The sequence below is a fragment of the Vanessa cardui genome, chromosome 18 (genome assembly GCF_905220365.1).
Source record: "Vanessa cardui chromosome 18, ilVanCard2.1, whole genome shotgun sequence".
NCBI lineage: Eukaryota > Metazoa > Arthropoda > Insecta > Lepidoptera > Nymphalidae > Vanessa > Vanessa cardui.
The window spans coordinates 2,514,748-2,528,162 of record NC_061140.1 but is presented as its reverse complement, the minus strand read 5'-3'; the positions used below and the strand labels follow the sequence as shown (position 1 = coordinate 2,528,162).

Sequence of the window (13,415 nt, the reverse complement as noted above, 5' to 3'; positions counted from 1 at the left end):
TATTGGTATTCATAAAAATATTATAATTGTTTAAAGGGTCGCCCCGTGATGTGGAAGTTGCTTGTTCGATCTTGAACCTCAAAACCAGAAAATAATTGACAATCTTTATTTACTTACCGGAATTATCAGCATTCCTATTATTATTATTATTTTCAAAGATTTCAAAATTTACTTTATTAAGTATTAAGGTTTGCAAGCACTTTTGAAACGTAATGTAACAAACTATAATAAGTGAAGCAAGGATAAAAAACTACAAAGTATTATTTTTATAAATACATGAGAGTTGCTTAGCATTAGTGAACGAAATCGCGTGCAATGTTCGTTCAGAAAAAAATAAAAACACTTTTAGTGTTAGTTACAGTTATACACTTCCCACAATCCAGTTCACATAGATCATTTAATGGCCATTAATCAAAAATAGGTACTTGTCTAAATGCAATGTTATTTTTTGCAGTTCAAATGCTGTCGCTGGGCAGGAAATTATTTAAAGAAAACATTTTCTTGGCACCTTCTCTTCAAAGCAACCGAAGCGAATATTTTCTACATCAAATCGTAATATTAGCTGATTTATCGTGTCCGGGAATCGAAGTGTTCTTAGCACAGGTCTGATTCGATACAGTTTAATATATACTAACTACACGCCCCAGATTCGTGTGAAATTTTATTATATTGTATTCATTTATTTAAGCCATTAACAACTTAGCTTAAAGTAAGTAAAGTAAAGTCAGTAAAGCCTGTTCATTACCCACTTATGGGCTAAGGCCTCCTCTCCCATTAAGGAGAGGGTTTTAAGAACATATTCCACCACGCTGTTCCAATGCGGGTTGGTGGAATGCACATGTGGCAGAATTTCGATGAAATTACACACATGTAGGTTTACACCGCCGAGCGCGAGATGAATTATATAATAAATAAATAAACACAAATTAAGCACATATTTATAGTGGTGCTTGCCTGAAAAATATTTAAGACAGACTTTAAAACTTCTAAAATTATCAGTGTTTTGTAGTATAATGTGTATATGTTATACATATGTATAAACCTTCCTCTTTATATTTAAAAAAACGGATCAAAATCCGTTGCATAGTTTTAAAGATTCTAGCATACATGGATATAGGGACAGAGAAAGCGACTCTGTTTTATACTATGTAGTGATTTATAATTGGTATTGCGACTAGACTGAGAACTCGTACTAATTATTCCATCGAAATAAATCAACCGTAAATATAAAAATGGATATCAATTTTAATTTATGATATATACGGATTAGATATCGTTATTTTTTAGAATCTATTAATATAATTTTAATTAAAAATAATATTTTGTTAAGTTTCGTCATAATTATATTCAATATAATGTAAATTTGTCACTATTGGACTAAGACCTACGTTTGAGAAAAGGTTAGAGCGTATTCCGCCACGCTGCTCCAATGCGGGTTGGTGGATACACATGTGGCAGAATTTCGTTGAAGCAAGTCATATGCAGGTTTCCTCGCGATGTTTTCTTTCAGCACTGAACACGAGGTGAATTACGAGCTCAAATTAAGTACATGAAAATTCAGTGGTGCTTGCCTGGGTTCGAACTCGCAATCATCGGATAAGATGCTCGCGTTCTAACCACTGGACCATCTCAGCTCAGCTGGTTAAGTTTATTAAAAATTAAAGACAAACTTTAGTTATAATGCATAAGATCTCCAGTGATATATTTAGGTATTTTGCCGATATATCTACTATTTAAGATCTCGTCCTTAATGTTACGGTTTTCTAACAAGTAAGTAAGAATTTATGATAGTTGTAAGTTAAGCATTTCGTTGTGAGTTGGGTGAGATCTGTTAATCCACGCAGGCGCCCTTCCACTTTAAATTATTACTGTGTGATACATTAGTATAAGTGGATGTTATAAGATATCTCTGTTTGCGTAAAACAATTCTATATTTACATAATACACATGTACATACATATACAAAGATTATATTTGTAATAATTAAACGTCAATTTATCGTGCAACGTTTCTTAGTGGTAGGGCTTTATGCAAGCCCGTCTGATATTCTACTGCTAACAACACTATTGTTGTGTTCCGGTTTGAAGGGTGAATGAGCGAGTGTAACTACAGGCAGAAGGGACATAACTTCTTAGTTTCCAAGGTTGGTGGCACATTGACGATGTAAGGAATAGTTAATATTTCTTACAGCGTCATTGTCTATGGGTGATGGTGACCAGTTACCATCAGGTGGCCCATATGCTCGTCCGCAAACCTATACCATAAAAAAAACGCCTTATGATGTTTTCCTTCACCGCCTAACACTAGATAATAAAAAGATAATTAACTATGGTCTATTCCAAACACAAAAGAACAGCGAATTAACGTGATATTCAAAACATATTTATATATTTGGGAATAAATGGCATTTTAAACGTCGATGAAATTGGTATCGGAACTAAAATATTTTAAGTGAATATTAGTAGTAATTATAACAATGTTGTATTATAATATCGTATGTATTATAGCAAATCGCATGGAATACATAAATCAAAAATTTGTTTATCTTTATTCCCGGACTTGGATCCCCAATTATTAGTTACCACTCAGCCCCGGCTTCGCACGGGTGCAACGCTATGACATCACAGTAGAAACTTCTAAAATTATCACTGTTTCCTTACTAAATTGTCCATGTATTATATACAAGAAACTTCCTCCGAATCACTCTATCTATTAAATAATATAAATAAGCTGATGTTGGTAATTAATTGTAATTTACCGTTCATTTTTGGAGTAATATAAATATTGGACAACAGCACATACATTACTCTGATCCCAATGTAAGTAGCGAAAGCACTTGTGTTATGGAAAATCAGAAGTAACGAAGGTACCACATACACCCAGACCCAAGACAACATAGAAAACTAATGAATTTTCTACATCGACTCGGCCGAGAATCGAACCCGGGACCTCAGAACACTACTATACGACCTCCATGGTCGAGACCATGGAGGTTGTCAAAAAAAAAACCGTATCCAAATCCGTTGGGTAGTTCTAAAGAGTTAAGCATGCATAGGGATATAGGGACAGAGAAAACGACTTTAGTTTATACTATGTAGTGATAATGATGATTAATACAATCAAACTAACTTTTATATATAATAATTTAACTTATTTCTAAGCAGGTTAGTAACGAAGGTTACTTCAAGTCCCCATACAGATGGTTGTTACTGGATTCCGACGTCGGATCTTACAAATTCGATTTATTTAATAATCTCGACATTCCTCTCAATAGCGATGTCGTTATCGCGAAAAAAATTAACGATGAAGAGTATCAACTTGTAGAAGGTATGTATTTTAGTTCGCTACTAATACTTAAACTAATTATTTTGAATTAGTAGTTTCCTGCGGCTTCGCTAGCGTTCTAGGTTTTGTGTTACGCAAAAAAATTAGCCTATGTCCTTTTTTGGAGTTTAAGTTTGCTTCATGCCAAATTACATCAAATTATGTTTAGCGGATTGGTCGTGAAGATACATAATAATATATATATTTCGATACAGAGATACTTTCACATGATATAAATTTCTAGATGTCATATTTTCATTGTACTTTACGGATATGCTCTGTAAAAAAAATTGGAGAAGAATAACTACCGAATTTATTGCCGGTTAATGTATTTATGTATCTTTTTTGCCTGATACATTTTCACCAATACACTAAAACGCGAGCGCAACCGCGGGACTACTTGTTAATAAATATTTTTTCCACGCGTTCGTATTTCGAATATTGTAGAGTAAGAACTAGCTCGCACTAGTAACTTTTGTCACGGTGACTGTTTCGTCACTCTTGTCGAGTCCATGAATATGTATGGAGGTGCGCGCTCGTTACGACGTGACAATTGGGTGACATTTGTGTCATCATCTGTACATATTCACGGACTTGACAAGAGTGACGAAACAGTCACCGTGACAAAAGTTACCAGTGCGCGTTAGTTCTTACTCTAAAAGATATACAAGACGTATTATTTATCAGAGACTTTTGACATGAGCTTTATTTTGTTTTAATAATATATGAAGTAGGTACCTACTATAGCACTCTGAAGGACTATTCGTCTGACTATTTATGTCATGTGACATAAATAAGTTAGCTTATCTAAGGAAATTTGACACAGATAGTAATAATATTATTTGCATATCGATGTTAATTATATACAGGTATATCACTCGTATTTACTCTAATTTTATGTCATTTATGTAACTTGTCAAGCAATTATTGACCACTGTTTATAAAGGTAAGCATATTAAAAAGTACTGTATCAAATAAGTATTTGAGGATACTCGTGCAAAGCGGTATCACGCTAAATATGTATATCGATTATACTTAAAGATTTTTGTGAGTAAGCTTCAAATGTACGGATCTCTTTGCCCTGAGGGGGCGTATTTACTATACGTTATAAATAAAAGATATATTAATTGAAATAAAAAGGTGGCAAAAGTTGACATTAGACACATGCAGGTTTTCTCACGAAGTTTTTACACTTGTAAAACACTTACATTGCCTACATGAATAAAGTATGATTTTTTTTAAAGTGAATGCAGCTATAATATATTTTTTTATATAATTGGTAACATTTATATTAATTGCTTGTGTTTTCTTTGTTTTTAATTATAGCATTATTTTACAGCTTATAAAGTGGGGGTTAGCTCTGAAGTCATTTACACGACGAGAGGCTCTTGGCGATCCTCCAGCGTTGAAATCAAACACAAACAGAAATCAAACTATTTACCAATTGAAACAGCAGGAAATGACACGAGTAATGTGACATTATATGTCAGCGGAGAGCTAAATCGAATGAAGGTAAAGGAATTTTATTTAGAGCCAAATAAAAAATGAGTAGTAAAAAGTTTTTATATGTATAAAACTTCTCGTTTATGCTTTTGACTTTTGAAGGATTCTTTAGTTTGGAGTTCTGAGTGATGAATCGGACCATACCTACATACCACAATAGTATCATCATATATTTGCACGTTTGTTAAGCTTTCTTGTCTTAACTACACGTGATCATCATGTTTGGTGATTCTTGGTGATAGGGCTGTACAAACCTATCAGGATAGGTTAGTTAGATCATATACTGTCAAGAAGTATTAATTATTATTTTTGTGTTCCGATTTGAAGTGTGAGTGAGACAAAACATCTCAGTTCCTAAAGCTGGAAGCACATTGGTTATCTAAGATCATTTGTAGTGGTTATCATATACCATCAGGTGGGCCGATAGCCAGCCCACAACCTACTAACCCACAATGTGGACGAAGCCGCGCGTTCACCCTACTTTTAATTCATTTTATTTATTTTTTTCTTTTCCCTTTTTAAATCAAAAGCAATATACTTTTATATATATTACCTAATGATAATATGTAAGTTACCTTTTACCATTACCTTGAAGTGTCTGATCAATCAAGCTTAATTAAAGGAGTGGCCACGATATTTTTATCAACAAATTCTGATTTCAATTTATAAATGTTTTATTAAATTGGATAGCAAGCCACTTGACAGAATTAAGAAGTATTATATATTTTTTTTAAATATTATTTTACGTTCGTTTTTGGGTCGAATGTAAATCGTTTTGATTTAAAGTCTCATTCACACTAGCAACAATTATCGTCTCATTTCTTTATTTTTTTTTTATAAGTTGATTATTTTCTAGCATTACGTACTCTATATGTAATCCTTGTGGTAGTGTGTTCTGATCTACTATTTTACGGAAGAACCGATTTTGATGATTATTTTGTTTATAGTGAGGGAATCTCTAAATGCTTTAGTTTGGAGCTCAGATCTTATATTACCTATACAACAACAAAAACAGCCTGTAAATTTTCCACTGCTGAAATAAGGCCTCCTCTCCCTTTAAGGAGAAGGTTTATATATATTTCACCACGCCGCTCCCATGTAGGTTGGTAGAATACACATGTGGCAAATTTTTATGAAATTAGTCAGATGCAGGTTTCCTCAAGATGTTTTTACCACCTAGCACGAAATGAATTGTAAACATAAATTAAGCACACGAATATTCAGTGGTGCTCGCCTGGGTTTGAACCTATAATCGTCAGTTAAGATGCACGCGTTCTAACCACTGAGCCATCTTGACTCTTGGCTTTCATTACCTATACATGAAAAATAATTATAAACGCAACAATGTATACTTTAAAATCCACAGATATCAAAATACGGTGCTTTGGAAGATTACAGATACACAAAAGTGATTTCAATTAGAAGGAGGAACTTACGAAGGCACGTTCTGACTATGGCGAATGTGATCACCGATAGCAACGAGACGAGGAAACACTTGGATGACAGGCTGTATGTATTGAATAATTTGAAATCATATTTAAAATTAAATACATCAACAACAACAACATCCTGCAAATTTCCCACAGCTGGGCTAAGGCGTGCTCTCCCTTTGATGAGAAGTTTGGAACATATTCCAACACGCTTTTCCAATGCGGGTTAGTGGAATGCACATGTGGCAGAATTTCAACGAAATTAGACACACGTAGGTTTCCTCACGATGTTTTCCTTAACCACCGAGCACGAGATGAATTATAAAAGTGTTTATATAATATATGAGACAAACAAAAAAAAAACCCGCTGAGTTACTTTCGCCGGTTCTTCTCAGGTCAGAGTATTTTCTTTTCCAAACCGGTGGTAGTGTTTCAATTGACCATCAATAAGAAAGTGTAATGCTTCTATATTGAATAATGTTATTTGAGTTTGAAACACAAATTAAGCACATGAATATTCAATGGTGCTTGCCTGGGATTGAACCCGCAATCATCGGTTAAGATGCACGTGTTCTAACCACTGCGCCATCTCGGCTCATTCTCGGCTAATTAAATACAAATTAACACAATATTAGACATATCGTATCGTCATTACATCTTATTGTAGCTCCGTATTGCATTGCCAATGTATATCAAAGTGAAAGTTAAAAATATATACATATTTAATAGCTACACTTACTTATTGATCAAACAATCTTTCACCAGTTCGACAAGAAACACTTCAGACGCTAGAAGAACCGGAGAAAGAAATTAAACGACACTTTTCTTTTATTAAGGGGTATTTCTTATTACTTATGTCTACGATGGTGGCGTTAAACTCTCGCCTAAAACAAATACTTTAGAATACTATACATATAATAAAATTGGGATTGTCTTTTTTTAACTTTAAAATAACCGATTTTTGCTAAATTTATATGTATACACGGTACATATACCAAAATAACATTTCTTACAATTTTTTGTTATTAATTTTCGTCTGTTTATTCCGGCTAATCTCTTGAACGGCTGGACCAATTTTCACGGAAATTTCACTGACAAAAATCTCATAAGGAGTAACTTAGGCTACAACAATGACTTTTCTGTTAAATTCAATAGCGAACAAAGTAAGGGGCACAACTAGTTTTTATATATAATAATTTAATTAAATAATCTCCAATTATTATAACAATGACTTATAAACGATATAACGATACATATAACTTACCATTAACATATGTATGTACGACATCATTATAATTAGCTACTATAATAGCTAATTATAATGATGTCGTGAAGATTATATCAATTTTGAAGTCAGGAGAACAACTACATTGCGAATGTTGCAATTGATTTATAGCAATTGTTATACAAAACATCGAAAGCGTGATTCAGGATAAAATAAAATTTAATTGATTATCTTATTATTGATCTTAGTAGTATTAATAGTATGTATTTAGATTCTATTCGAATCGGTGTCGGTTTATAACAGCTGTCGGCAACCTCTTGGTAGGCATTGGCAAGGGCTAGGTACAAGGTAGCAAAATAAACTATAGGTGGGCCGCAGTCATTATATTAACTTTAAAAGCCCAATATACCTACCCATTATTAGTGTTAATTCGTCGTCATATTTCATAGAAAAAATAAAATTGTTATAAAAAATTGATTTAAATTGTTAAATATACAGATTTTTAATCGTACGCATAATACTTTCAATATGTTTATATGTTTTGGTTTTATGCCTAGAAAAATAATGAAATGAAAACTACAAATGACCCAAACAGGAAATTGATTTTACACAAATTTTAGTGTTATGTCTCAGTTCACAAATAAAAGCCACAAAAAAAAAAGTTATGTCTCAGGTTACATTTGAGACGCTACTTGCATGTGACGTGTCATATATTACAACTTTTTTTTTCAAAATATTCACGGGCCGCAAGGAAGATGTTCCACGGGCCACGTCTTGCCCACCGCTGGTTTAGAATAATCAATTATATTATTTTGTGTTAAAATAAACTTGGACTAGACTAGACTCGTCTTTTAATAACGAAAGTGTTCTGATTCTCAATATAAATAAGATAGGAATTAATATAAGGTAAGATAGGTATATTATGTCTTAACACGTTCAATGCTAAGCGAGGTCTAAAATACGCCTATTCATAGATTTTTCTGTCGTGCGAGGGGGCTTATATGTTAATAAACAAATATGTAACCTTTTAATAATCATCATTAGGCCATCGCTATTCACATTGGCTTTCAATGCTCTTTCGTTATGCACTACAAACAATGATTATTTATAATACAACACTTTTCCACTTAATCTCTTATTTCATTCTACATCCAAATTTCTCCCACATTCAATGGCCTTTTCTTTGACTCCACAAGAAACTCTGTTGATTATTATTTAAGATATCGACCAATTATATTACGACAATACTAATCAAAATTGTTTAATTTGTCTTTACGCTACTGTGTCTGGAATTGGTTATAAATAACTTTGTTACAGAAATCTCCACCAAGATTCCATAACTAAAATGTCTTATATGGTCGTCAAGATATGCTTCGAAATGTTGAATGCGACAGAGAAACGTATTTTTACTCACACTTGGGGTTATAAGGACAAGAACGGCAATTGGCAGGGAATAATTGATCATCTACTGAAGAAGGAGGCTGATCTGGGTAATTAATTGTACTTAAGTTCATTTTTGGAATAATATAAATATAAATATTGGACATTACATACATTACTCTGATTCCAATGTTACTTACATTTGCTAAAGCACTTGTGTCATGGAAAATCAGAACTAACGATGGTATCACAAACACCCAAGACATCATAGAAAACTAATGATTTTTTGTTCTACATCGATTCGGCTGATAATCGAACCCCGGACCTCGGAGTGGCGTACATGAAAACCGGTGTACACACTACTCGACCACAGAGGTCATCATCTCTTAATTAATAATCAATTACTTATTTGAATAACCAGATTTAACACTTTATCTTGATCGATTCAAGCAATTCAATTGCAATCTATTATCGAAAGTAATCAATATCGCTTTAGAAAAAGTTGGAAAAGTCAAAGGCATTATTCATTTGAATTCATTCAAATTCAGCGAATAAAATTGTGGATTATCCTAAATTTAATAAAATAATTTTCAAAGGTGATAGATGACTTAGAATTTCACGATTTTCAGGTACGCTTACAATATTCACACAGGAGCGAATGAAGGTCATAGATTACATAGCCATGGTTGGGTCGACAGCTGTGCGGTTCGTGTTTAGGGAACCACCCTTGGCTTTGCTGGAGAACATCTTCGCTTTGCCCTTCACCACAGCTGTATGGGTCGCCATATTCATCTGTGTCATGGGATGCGCCTTGTTTTTATACATTACCTCGAAATGGGAGGCTTCTGTTGGTATGGTGAGTCCTAATTCAATATTTATGTTTTTGTCAAACTCATTAAAATGAGGCTGAGATGGCCCAGTGGTTAGAACGCGTGCATCATAACCGATGATTACAAGTTCAAACTCAGGCAAGCACCACTATATATATGTGTGCTTAATTTGTGTTTATAATTCATCTCGTGCTCGGCGTTGAAGAAAAACCTCGTGAGGAAACCTGCATGTGTCTAATTTCATCGAAATTCTGCTACATGTACATTCCACCAACCCCCATTGGAACAGCGTGGTGGAATGTGTTCCAAACCCTCTCCTTAATGGGAGGCCTTAGCCCAGCAGTGGGAAATTTTTAGAAATTTACATTACTTTTTTTACTTTACATTAAATGGATGGAATAAAGTATCATAATTGTCACAAGGGTTTCTTAGAACATGGGTAATCTGATCTGCTTTCAGCACCCGTTGCAACTAAATGGATCATGGGCAGATGTGCTGATTTTGATCATCGGTGCCGTTTTGCAGCAGGGGTGTACGCTCGAACCCAGATACGCAGCAGGTTATTAAGTTTTATCAACGAATAAAATTAATCGTTTTATTAAAGTCACTTTATTCATCTTATTGTAAAAATATACTATGCCCACGACGTTGTACGCGTTTGAATTTAACAAAATAAATAAATATTGTAGCCTAAGTTACTCCTTATTATATCAGTTACCTGCCATTGAAAGTCCCGTCAAAATCGGTCCAGCCGTTCCAGAAATTAGCCGGAACAAACAGATAGACAAAATATTATTTCAGTATATGTACTGAGTACTTACATACGTATGCATTGAATAAAACTTCTCTATTTGAATATTACAAACAGTCACTCCAATCTTATTATATGGGTAGCTGATGAAATAGTATGTATGCATTGTAATATAATATCGTCAAAGGTATTTGTAATATACGATTCAATCAGCATTCATTTTAAAAGTGCATAATCATTGTTATTTAATTCTAAAAGGGCAGTAAGTGGTACATACTTAAATAGCGAGTCAGCCTTTTTACATTACGTCAGTTAAATAAGATTCATCACTTTTTTTTTTTTTTTTTTATGGTATAGGTTGGCGGACGAGCATATGGGCCACCTGATGGTAAGTGGTCACCATCGCCCATAGACATTAACGCTGTAAGAATTATTAACTATTCCTTACATCGTCAATGTGCCACCAACCTTGGGAACTAAGATGTTATGTCCCTTGTGCCTGTAGTTACACTGGCTCACTCACCCTTCAGACCGGAACACAACAATACTGAGTACTGTTCTTTGGCGGTAGAATAACTGATGAGTGGGTGGTACCTACCCAGACGGGCTTGCACAAAGCCCTACCACCAAGTAATGACTGACTGACTCACTGACTTAATTAATTCCACAGGTAGATGTGTTACCCTGCTGCTGTTCGTGGCGCTGACGATTTTATACGCGGCATATTCTGCAAACATCGTGGTCCTACTCCGAGCTCCGAGCTCATCAGTAAGATCATTGCCAGACCTTTTGAATTCACCTTTGAAACTCGGTGCAAGCGACTTTGAATACAATCGCTATTTCTTTAAGGTACAAATTGCAAATATCATAAGCAAGCCATATATTACATTTGTATTATAATTTGCGTTTTATTTCAGAAACTAAATGAGCCTATCAGGAAAGCAATCTATAATAAGAAAATCGCACCTAAAGGCAAGAAGCCTAATTTTTACACGATGAAAGAGGGCGTCGAAAAAATAAGAAAGGTATGAAGCACCATTAAAAATTTAAGGAATTATAAGTCTTAATTTTCTGGGTTTAAGGATGAATGTCGAATTATCTGAACTTGGAGATATGTTAATTTGACAAACGTGATTTTTACAATGTTATTTTTAGGGTCTATTCGCTTTCCACATGGAATTAAATCCAGGGTACAGGTTGATACAAGAAACATACCAGGAAGAGGAGAAATGCGACCTTGTGGAAATTGATTACATCAACGAAATCGATCCTTGGCTACCGGGACAGAAGCGTTCGCCTTATAAAGATTTATTTAAAATCAGGTCGGTTTCAAGTTTCAATGGTTTTCGACCAGTCCTCGACATCTGATCGTGCTCTTTATAGAAAATTTGGGTCACCTGCAAAACTTCGCTGATATTATTAAGATTTTTTAGGAATATCGAAGCTTACGACAATTTTTTTTATTATATTACATTTAGCGTCAAAATTATGAAACCTCTTTTATATGTTTTTTTTTTTTAATATGGCCCGAACACATTAACTGGTGCTCTTTAAAATGAGATTATAGCCCATTTTTTATATGCAGCCATCGTCCCATAATCACTGGGTCAAAAATCAACTTACGCTATTGATATATGAGAGGTTTCAAACGGTTTTTTATTTATAAATGACATAAACGTTTTACTGGCTTCCTTGGCCCACAACTTTTTTTACTTTACTTGGAGTAAAAAAAACAAGTATAATACAGAGAAGAAAATAGTACTCCACTGTTGTATATGTCTATATCTCTGTAATACATATATATGTATGTAAATATTCAAATTTAAGACTTAGGAAATGATTACACTGGCTTCTTATTCCCAATCAAAATAAATTGAAGAGTTAAGCTTTCCAGAAAAGGCAATCAAAAATAATGTAATGATATCCACAATATCTTCATCAGCTTCATCAAGATTCGCGAAACGGGAATCCAATCAAACATCCATCGTCGTCTCCACGTCGGCAAACCGAAATGTTCAGGAAGTATTTCCACCTTCAGCAGCGTAGGGATTACTGACATGTATCCAGCTCTTATCGCTACCTTGTATGGCATGCTGATTTCTCTCGTCGTACTTTTACTGGAGATCACTTATAAGAGGCTGTAAGTATATAGTCATCAAAATACGTAGTGTGAGAAGTGTACAAATTGCTCAGGAAGAGTTCATAACAGTCGAATAAAATTTGGTCATTACAAATATTACAATAAAATTTCCATCGAAATCTCTTGAAAAAATGGCCGATATAAAAATATATGTAAATACATAGTCTTAAGTAATATGTTGCTACAGCACAAATTTAGAATCAATCTCAAACTAGAGGCAGTATCAGTATCTGAGAAATTTTAATTTCTTTTTTTTCAGATTACACTTAAGAGAAAAGAGGAGGTTACTAAGAAAATTGACAATTTGAATAAAGAACAATGAAAACTTATAATCACATTTATTCAACTGTAATGTAGCTTTAGAACACCGAATTAGAAAATAAATTCACCCCAAGCCCTATAATTGTGTTTAATTTCCTAAACTAACATTTACGAAGCTTACCGACTCTGTAATTAACGGTAATTTGGCACGAAAACGTCTACTTAAATTTGACTATGTTCTTTACCCTGAAATTGTCTATTTGAAATCGATATTTACTTAATACAATATAAAGAAAATAAAATGTAAGAGCGTATATGTAAAACGATATAGAAGAATTTATAAAGCTCTTGTACGACCAATTACGGTCCTTATAACTAAGCCATCCATTTGACTCCTGATTATGAGTATTGATATATTTTCTGCAATATTTGATCTTATACTCCGGACGTAAAGGTGTACGGTAATCACAGAGCAAAATAGATTAGGAATTTTGTAAGTTCTTTGAATGTCAACATACTGCTAATTCTATATCCTCTTCGCTTGTTTATATTACATATATATGATGTCAAA

The 13,415-nt window shown here is 33.8% G+C and overlaps 1 protein-coding gene across 1 annotated transcript; it reads left to right on the top strand.

The window, feature by feature from the left end:
• Nucleotides 1-459: 459 nt before the first annotated feature.
• LOC124537416 (glutamate receptor U1-like) lies at nucleotides 460-12,970 on the top strand. Its single transcript, XM_047114252.1, has 12 exons — nucleotides 460-603; nucleotides 3,165-3,327; nucleotides 4,664-4,836; nucleotides 6,194-6,336; nucleotides 8,800-8,972; nucleotides 9,492-9,718; nucleotides 10,152-10,251; nucleotides 11,114-11,292; nucleotides 11,361-11,468; nucleotides 11,599-11,765; nucleotides 12,386-12,583; nucleotides 12,843-12,970. The coding sequence occupies exons 1-12, from the start codon at nucleotides 460-462 to the stop codon at nucleotides 12,889-12,891; spliced, it is 1,824 nt and encodes a 607-aa protein (XP_046970208.1). The 3' UTR covers nucleotides 12,892-12,970.
• The last annotated feature ends 445 nt before the right edge of the window (nucleotides 12,971-13,415 follow it).

Bases quoted from the DNA above. Each gene is read 5' to 3' on its own strand.
- LOC124537416 (XM_047114252.1), top strand. From the start codon at position 460: ATGCTGTCGCTGGGCAGGAAATTATTTAAAGAAAACATTTTCTTGGCA. The intron at 8,973-9,491 runs GTAATTAATTGT...CACGATTTTCAG, and splicing joins GAAGAAGGAGGCTGATCTGG to GTACGCTTACAATATTCACA. The intron at 11,766-12,385 runs GTCGGTTTCAAG...TATCTTCATCAG, and splicing joins AAAGATTTATTTAAAATCAG to CTTCATCAAGATTCGCGAAA.